The sequence below is a fragment of the Carex rostrata genome, chromosome 9 (genome assembly GCF_964058835.1).
Source record: "Carex rostrata chromosome 9, lpCarRost1.2, whole genome shotgun sequence".
Classification (NCBI taxonomy): Eukaryota; Viridiplantae; Streptophyta; class Magnoliopsida; order Poales; family Cyperaceae; genus Carex; species Carex rostrata.
The window spans coordinates 6,446,242-6,455,861 of NC_135926.1; the positions used below are offsets into that span (position 1 = coordinate 6,446,242).

Genomic DNA, 9,620 nt, shown 5'->3' on the forward strand with positions numbered 1-9,620 from the left:
ACCAAAATAATTTAGTCGAATTTCGTTATGATGCTATTCACCAAATTATTTTTCTATAGGTATCATACCGTTGCACTTTAAAACAAGTTTTACACTTGATTTTGGAAATTAATCGAAGAAAAATGTAATTTATTAGGTCGATGACTTACGACGTCGCTCATTAAGAGCATATTTCTTTAATCAATTTCTAAAATCATGCATCTATTTCCCAAAGTATAGAGAAACAATGCCTATAGGCCAATATTAGAGATTTTGACTTGACAACCAAACAATGACTTATGACATCCATCTTAACCTCATATTACTAAAAAGATCGAGGTCCTTGGTGCAAAAGATGAACAGATCGATCCAACAATTAATTATGTTAATAAAGTGCACATGAATATAGAGCAGAATTTGTTTTCGATGCTTCCGAGCAATTGATTCTGTTAATAAAATGCACATGAATATAGAATACAGAGCGGAATTTTTTTCCGATGCCTCCTAGCATTTTAATTTTTTCTCAATAACCATCGTTGTAAACCGGCACTGAAAGGTACTAGGATGATGTTAATTGAACATTAATATTCCAAACTAATGATAGTAAGAACATCCCTTATAAATAATAAGAACATTCTTTTAAGAAGATAATAACAATCTTCAACCTCAACTAGCTTATGCAAAAATTCATCATTCCAATTCCAATGTAAGAAACGGGAAATGCAATAGGAGACCGAATTTCAGAAACTGTAAGGGGGTGTTTGACACATGCGGTGAGATTAATTTTAAAGTGGAGCTAAGGAGTACTTGTTTGATAAAGTCGGATTAAGAAAATATGCTAAAAAGACAAGAAAAAATGCTAAAGAGGTTTCATCTAATATAATTAATGCCTTAAGAATATGAACAAAATAACTTAATTCAGACAGAATAAATTTTAATCCGGAGTCCGGACTAAGAAAATAGTGTTTGGTTGAATTAAGGAACTAAGGTTAATCCAGACAGAGCAAATTTTAGGAATAGTATCTTTGCGGAGTCGTTCCCTGTGGAGCTTTTAATCTGGTCTGTTAGTTTCAGATCGGACTGAACAGATCAGATCTTGCCCGAATTGAAAAAAAATTTCTCAAAATTTGCGGAGCTTTTAATCTGATCCGAAACGAACAGACCAAATTAAAAGCTCCGCACAGCTCCGCACAGCTCCGCACAGCTCCGCACAGCTCCGCACAGCTCCGCACAGCTCCGCACGGAACGACTCCGCAGAGGATACGCTTCCCAAATTTTAACCTAGATGTGTCCGTTTTTATAATGATTACGAAATGATAGGGTCATTTGTGCAAAAATCGAACACAATAGAAAAACTAGGTTTGGTATTTCGCGTAGGTCCGGACTCCAGTGTCGAAAATAGGAAAACGTCATCCTGCTGAGCGCTCTCTACTTCTCCGGAGAGAGAGAGAGAGAGAGAGAGAGAGGAGAAGCAAGAAAGCCCTAATTTCCCCTCGAAGTAAGGTTGGAGATCGGTAGGATCGGTTCATACTTCGAATCACAATAGACCAATAGCTAAAAAATGGGGGTTTCGTTTAAAGTCTCCAAGATCGGCACGCGGTACCGGCCCAAGCCGGTCCCACTGTCAGAGGAAGACGACGAGTCCGGTCCAACAGGGCAGGAGTCGATGGTGAGTCCTCTCGAACTTCGAATTTTGTTCGAAAAGACACCCTGTGCTTTGCGTGTATTGGGAATCTTTGTACGTTTTTGTTTGCGGTTGACATTAACGATGTAATTGCTTTCAATTGGATTTTTTTTGTTTTGTTTTATTAGTGCTTATTTTAATAATCAAGCAGCTACTGGTGGGGTTTAAGGCTTTTTGTTACCGCAGCTCTTGCTTGGTTTAGATTTATATAATTCGAAGCTCCAAAGACCTTGTTTTCACTAACCCTAACAACAAAGGATGGTATCTTTGGTCTTTTTCTTTGTTTATGTATATATTCTGTGATCTTCATGGTTAGCTTTCAAATAATTTACTCTGTTGCTTGAGGTTGTAATTGTGGGTATAGGTGCAAGTGCAAGTAAATACTAGTTATTATAAATTTTGTTGTTTTGGTTAAAAGAGGTCTTCTCTTTTTGTATAATTGGGTATGATTTAAATATAAATTCAAAGAAGGTTATAATTTCATTGATTGGTTACTGTAAAGTTTGTGCCTTTGTTTCTCAGTTATTACATGGATTTTGAATATTTGATCGATTTAGGTTTTCTCTTGCAGTACAATCTGCAGAACTTACTGATGGTGCAAAATTTTATATCCCATAGGTTGTTTATTATAGAACAAGATATATATTTGGGAGTGTAAATAAAGCCTTTATTTTTTGATGCAGGAGCAGGATGGCATGGCCAAAGAAAGTCGAGCCGGCATCTCAATTCCATCTAACAGTTCTGCAGCTTCCATATCAGAAGGTACGTACATAACTTACGGTAAATTTTACACTTAATAAGAATTTTGTAGATTTAAACTAGATTTGTTACCTGATATTTCTCTACTGTGTGAATTTGTGACAGATATGGAGGTGTCTTTTTCGCTGAGCATTTTCCGTGATGGATATCTTATAGGGAAGCCTAATGAGGTATATATGTTAATGCTCTTTTGTTGTTATATATGTTTCTGCAGTTTAAAATTTGTAAAATTGAGTGCAATATGAAAATTATGTAGCTGGATAGTGGCCGGAATGGGAGAAGCTTGCACCCTTATGATAGGGAATCAAGGAAATTATTTTCTGTAAGTATTAATTGTCAAATATTTTGCATGTACTAGTTTGTGAAGCACTTTTGAGCATTGATGTTTATATCATAGATCTGTCATAATTTTTTATCTTGTTGCAATTATTGTTTAAACAAGGCAATTGAGGATGGGTGGTTGCCAGGAGATGTACTAGATGATATACCTAGCAAGTATTACAATGGCTCTGTTATCTGTGAGGTTAGCAATATATTATTTTATGGTACTTCAATTTTTGTTGTCATAATAACAGCCGCCCAACAATGAACATGTCAAGCAAGTGAAATAAATAAAGAGTTTTTTTCCTCTATATTCTCCTTATATTGTATTTGATTTAATGATTTGTAGGTGAAGGATTATAGGAGTGTAACTGAGCAAGGATCTGCCCCCACGATACATAAAGTGCGGCTAAGGATGCATCTAGAAAATGTTGTGAAAGACATAAACGTTATCTCTGATGACTCTTGGACATACAGTAATATATTGGTCAGCATTTATCTCTATACACAGATTTAAATTAAATGAGCAATCTATGCCTCTTTATTCTTTAATGAAACTATATTGAATTATTGTTTGGTTGTACAGGAAATGGAGTCACGCATTGTGAAAGCCATGAAACCAGGACTATGCCTTGACCCTTCTCCCAAGCTGGATCGCCTCTGTACTGACCCCATACCTAATAAGGTAAACCTGTTCATCATTTGCATTTGCTTCTTTTTGCATGTTAAGTGGATTTACATATAAATAAAACTAAGGCTTATTTTCTCTGTTCTTTTGGCAGCTCGATCTAGGGTTAGGTAGGAAGAGAAGGTCACAAGATGGGCCTGAATTGATAGTGACCACCAACAATAAGTCCCATGGGAAGAAGATATGCATTGACAGAGCTATACCTGAGCACCATCCTGCTATGCAACCCCAAAATGTACCAGGTAGCATGGCAACAGCTCCAATACCTCAAGACAACAATAATATTACGCAGAACAATATACCAATGCCTGGTGGTGCACACATGTTCAGACAGAGCAGCAATGTCTCTCAAGAGCCCGCAAGAGTGGGACTGCCTCGTCTCTCTTCTCAACCGATGAACAACTCTCAACAGACGATGAATTATCAGGGTCCTTCTTCCAATTTCGGTCAGAACTCACAAGGCGGCTATCTAGATTCAGTAAGCGGGTTCAATGCTCCACTAACTATCAAGAGAGAGATGATAGAATCTCAGATGCCTGGTCCTGATATGAAGAAAATAAGACAGTCAATTGGAATGGATGATATATCACAACAACAGCACCAAATCAGGGCAACTCAAATGGCAGGCCTCAACCCGCAGTTACAACATTATGCTGCTGCTTTGAGCAGCCAACGCTTCCCGAATCAGGATCCAAGTCCCACCTCTGGGATGTCCTCTTTGCCTGGCCAACACTACATCCAGGGAATGAGATATGGTGGAGCCAGTGTTACAAAGGATGAACAATTCAACCAGGACCCCAACTCAGGCCCCATGAGTAACCTTGCCAGCTTGCAGTGGCAGCCAAATGCTGTCCCGAAAAGGAAGATGACCAACAGCCCACGAGTTCCACAGTCTCCAGTCTCCTCCAAGTCAGTTGGAGAGCTCTCAAGTGGGGGTTCGATGGGAGGCAACCAGTTTGGCACAGCTCTTGGCATGGCTAATGTTAATGCTATGACGCAACAGAAGGATGCGAAGATGACAGCCAGTCAGAACACCGGTACAGGAACAGCCCCGAAGCGGAAGTCTGTGTCAGTGCAGAAGACCCAGCAGCAAACAACGAGTGGTGTGGGAATGAGTGGTGTGGGCTCTCCTGTCAGTGTCAGCAACATGGTTATGCCATTTAATGCGAATAGCCCCTCTATTGGCACTATCCCCTCGTCGATGGCCACAGGACCAGCATCCACAAGCGAACAAATCCTCGAGAGATTTGCCAAGATTGTAGCAGTGACTCATAAGTAAGGCCTGTTTTTATGTATTTGTTTTTTCATGTTGATTGGTTCTTTATGTTGTTGGTTGTTGTTTGTTATGATAAAGCATCAGTCTAATCTGAAATCTTTTGTTTTAGATATCCTGATATGAATGTTAAGAAAAACAAGGCGGATAACTTCCCGAAAAAGCCAGATCCATTTTCATCGCAACAAGTCATGAAGTGTCTTACTAACTCGTTCAGCACAGATGATTTCTCAGATGCGAATCGGCCCATGTCTCAGTCTCTAATTGGTGGATCCATCAATGCATATAAAAGCCGAATCATGCACTTTGTCCGCCCTGATCGATCGTTTAATGGTGTGTTATCATTGCTGAAACCAGCTATTCTTAATATTCTGTCTAGATCGTTGCAGTTTACTTTCTATTAGCTTTGCTTTAACTCAAGAACTGCTGTATTATTATAGGCCCAACTAATCCGAAGCCCCATTACCAGCTGATGTTAGTTGAGAGACCATTTGATGGTACTGTTGCGATGCACCACGGTGATGTGGATACAGAGTCTGAAAATCCGAGCACATTTGATGGTCCCCTGACATTGCCTAATACTGTATGTCTCCTGCTTATTTTATTCTCCTTTTTTTGAAGGAAGAATATGCCTTATTTTTGCCTAACTTGTAACTTTTTTTTCTTTCTTTTCAAAAACAGTATTATGGAGATCTTCTTGCGGAACAGTTCTCTGCTTTGGTGAGTTTTTCTTACCTTGCTGGCTTGCTAGTCACACTAACATTTACCCAACTATATATATCTTAATATCTTTTAGATGGTCCCGCTGAGATATTTTACTTCAAAATTTTGCAGAAATTTGTTTTAAACTATGGAATCCCTTATCTGCTGTCACCGATACCAAAATTAAGCAACTGCTGGAGATTAGGCATATTATTATCTTTTAGATAAATACTTATTACATTAATTGGTTTATATGAAGAATTAGGTACTATTCCGGGAGTTATATAACAAATTTCGTTATGAAAATGGATAGGGAAAAAAATAAGTACTTTCAATTATTATTTCCATTGTGCAATACCAGTTGTTGCCTCTTCTTCCATCTTATGGGATGCTACTCCAATAGAATAAATACCAATAAAGGATTAGTTTGTTTTTTATAAATTTTTTTTATTTGTAAATAGTATAACACTTCAGATTGGAACCATAGGGAAGTATTACGTCATCAATTCTACTTATTTCTTCTTATTATGATACTTGTTTAATATGGGGTAGAGCATCCGTGTAGATTCCTTATGTCTCTATTCCTTTTTCTTTTTCTCGGTGAACCCTGATGTCCCCAACAGTCCATTTGACGGCAATGTTACAAGTTGCCGGTTATTATTCTGCCAACCAATTTTGGAAATGGCCTATTTAGATCCAAAATTATATTGTATGATTGGAGACTGTTTTGAAGTTATAATGAGTAATGACTATATGAAAGAGTGATTTATATTGTAGGACTGACTTGTCAATGTTTTGAGTGTAGTAGTTTGGTTTATGAATTATTGTTGATTAATGGTCTATATAATAAAATAGGGTGTACAAGTCGGTTTGGTTGGGTGTTTGTCGGAAGCGTATCCTCTGCGGAGTTTTTCTGTGCGGAGCTTTTAATCTGGTCCATTCGTTTCGAATCGGACGGACCAGATCAGATCTTGCCCGAATTTAAACAAAAAAAAATCTCAAAATTTGCGGAACTTTTAATCCGGTCCGTCCGATCCGAAACAAACGGACCAGATTAAAAGCTCCACACAGCTCCGCACGGAAAAACTCCGCAGAGGATATCATTTCGTGTTTGTCTGGGTTCGTAAACTGAGTCACAGTAGTTGAAATGCAGCATTTGTATCTGTGAGTAATCAACACAAGTTGAAAACCATCCCCACCTATGTTTCTGTTTGACATTGGGTTTGGTGGGTTTCAGTTGACAAAAGTTTTTAACATGAGAAAATAATAAGCAGTGATTAACAATTAAAAAAACACAAATATGAAGGTAACTTGTTCTAATTAACTAAAAAAAAATATAATTTCACAACTAACAAATTATTTGTCAGAAAAAAATATAATTTCATAATTAACACATTGAGCAGCAGCTGGTAGATCATCTGAAAAGGAACATTATGCTACTGCCATATTCTGGCATACAAAAAGTGGTAGCTAAACATGTTTTATCCTTTCTTCACTAGAACAGAAGGTTGCTGTTAGGCCAATTTTGCCAAAAAATTGCTTTAGTTTTAACAATCCCAATTTGTAACACATGATAGTTTTAGGGGATAAGTTGGGAGGTAAAGATTGAAAATTAAGTAAAATAATCTTTATTTATATTTATGTGTTGAGAAATATATTCGGAATATAATTTAGTGCCACATATGTTGCAATTTAGCTATTAACTGAATGGGTACTTATATCCTTTGGACTTATGTACGAGAAATATTGAGATGGAAGCCCTTGCATTTTCCTTTTTGGCATTAAATTGATTATTGTCAACCTTTTCACGTAATTAACATGCGACAAATGTTGTCTGCATAGTTTCTTTCCTTTTATGTTTGCTTTCTTTGTTTTTGATTTCTTCTTTCCGTTATCGTGGTGTCATGTAAAGAGTGTCTGGTTAAATTATCCAGTTACTAATATTAAACTAAAATACTGTGCGCATTGCAGATGGAGAAAGAAGGGTATGAGAAAAAGGAAGACCAGCTTCGTCCCCTACCAATTCGCATGGTGGCTCCCCCTAACCTCGGCGCTCTTCCTTTCTCCTCTGACAACTCTGTGACAGAAATCAAACCTGAAATATCTCCAAATCAACAGTCAAACCTACCCCTTCCTCTACCGTCTAACAACATGGCCCCTGGTGGTACTGTCCCCTCGCTCCCAGCCAATCGTATCCTGCCATCTGGAATCAACAACAATCCTTCTGGCTTAGCCATCCCCCAGGGATACCTTCCTGGTAACCCAATGCAGGCACGGTCCCAGTCAGTTGATCAGGCTTTGCTACAGCAACAGCAACAGCAAATCCAGCAGCAGCAGATCCAGCAGCAGCAGATCCAGCAGCAACATATTCAGTCCCAGAATCCACAGCAGTCCCAGATGCCACTGCCACAGATCCAGCGGTCGGGGCCGATGCTATCTCCAAACCCGTTATCCCACATGATAGGAGGCACTGGAAGCCAGATGGGGACCAACACAAAGTTGCAGCAATTTCAGATGCTCCAGCAGCAGCAACAACAACAGCAGCAGGGGCAGCAACAGATCCATAGGAAGATGATGATGGGTCCTATTGGTCCCACTGGCATGGGAATGGCCAACAACATGGTTGGGTTAGGAGGTGCTGCTGGTCTGGGTAACATAATGGGGATGGGTAACATGGGTAACATTCGTGGAATGGCTAATGCCATGTCAGCACTAAGTAACAACCAGATAAGCCTTACTAATCTAGCCGGTCTTCGACCCAGTTCGATGACCCAGATGACCCCGGCCCAACAGACTCTGATGAAGTTCAAGATGGCCCAGCAGCAGCGTGCAGCTGGCATGTACACACAAGGAGGATTAAGTGGAATGGCTGTTGCAAATAGCGGGGGTAGCAATCCTATGCTGTCTAATTCTGCTGGGCTTTCAATGATGGGCCCTAATATTAATCGGGCTAGCATGAGTCAGATGCAAAGAACCCCCACAAGCGTGTCCCAAATGGGCCCGCCTAAAATGCCGGGTGCTGGATTTTATATGAATAACCAACAACAGCAGCAGTTGCAGATGCAGCAACAACAACAGCAGATGCAGCAGCAGCAACAGCAGCAGCAACACCAGCAGCAGCAGCAACAGCAGCAGCAACAGCAGCAGCAGCAGCAGCAGCAGCAGCAGCAGCAGCAGCAGCAGCAGCAACAAATGCAACAGCAAATGCAGCAAATCGGGTCACCATTGCAGCAAGGTCCAGTGGGGTCCCCTCAGGGGTCACAGCAGTCTGGGATGATCATGCCACAACAACAACTACAGCAGCAGCAGATGCAGCAGATCAGCCCCCAGCAGCTGGCTGCTCTGAGTCCTCAGCAAATGAGTGCTGGTGCAGTGCCTCAAGTTAGCAATGGCAACAACAACAATAGTCACAGTGGAGTAGGAGCTAATTTGGGCGGGGCCATGCCACCAGCTAGTCCACAGTTGAGCTCACAGACGAATGTTTCAGTAGGGAGCATTACCAGTTCTCCAATGGAGCAGTTTCAAGGAGCAAACAAAAGTGGTGGCCCCGGCAGCATTTAATGCTTATCCAATATTTAATTTCTAACTTGTTGTTAGTGTAGTCACATAGGTTGAATGATGTTTTCAGTGGTGTAGGTGGTTTTGTTTGGTTTCTCTGATGTTTGTTTCGATATAGATGAAAATGAATGCTCTAATATCAGTTGATATTTTTCTTTTGGCAGGGTTAGAGTAAGTTATAATGTTAGAGCAAGTTATAATGTTTAAAATATAGGGAATTTCAATGTGAATATGATGTTTATTTAATGTTTGGTGCCTTTTTATGTTGATAGGACTGCTATTGTGTAAGGAAAGCTTCTGTAAAAAAAATTCTTATAAACCATAATATATGTTTATTATGAAATGATACATGTATATTTTTTGGGGGTTTTGAAAATTTACTCCAGGTGTGTGCATAAATAGAATCAAATTCTGGGACAAGTTCTAATTGTAACCATGTTTAGATACTGTGATTCGTATCATTGATCTAACGTCATTATACGATAAGCTTGGACCAATTGAGAGGCCTGTTATGAAATTTGTTGAAATTTCCATTTCCGGGTCAGTCTATTAGCACTTTTATGTTGTAAATTATATCTGATAAAGATGTTCGTACCAAACGTAGCGTCACGAAAAGTTAGTGTATAAAGATTTATACGTCATGTTATAACTTTGAT

General features: G+C 39.4%; 1 protein-coding gene across 3 annotated transcripts; it reads left to right on the forward strand.

The window, feature by feature from the left end:
* Positions 1-1,360: 1,360 nt before the first annotated feature.
* On the forward strand, positions 1,361-9,312 carry LOC144559230 (nuclear receptor coactivator). 3 transcript variants are annotated; one of them, XM_078308230.1, is made up of 12 exons: positions 1,361-1,648; positions 2,347-2,425; positions 2,528-2,592; positions 2,679-2,744; positions 2,865-2,945; positions 3,093-3,230; positions 3,330-3,428; positions 3,526-4,706; positions 4,817-5,037; positions 5,145-5,287; positions 5,386-5,424; positions 7,378-9,312. In XM_078308230.1, the coding sequence occupies exons 1-12, from the start codon at positions 1,541-1,543 to the stop codon at positions 8,965-8,967; spliced, it is 3,810 nt and encodes a 1,269-aa protein (XP_078164356.1). In that variant the 5' UTR covers positions 1,361-1,540; the 3' UTR covers positions 8,968-9,312. The 3 variants fall into 3 exon arrangements, with proteins under 3 accessions (XP_078164356.1, XP_078164355.1, XP_078164357.1); XM_078308229.1 differs by having other exon boundaries at positions 1,415-1,717; XM_078308231.1 differs by having other exon boundaries at positions 1,415-1,648; positions 2,353-2,425.
* The last annotated feature ends 308 nt before the right edge of the window (positions 9,313-9,620 follow it).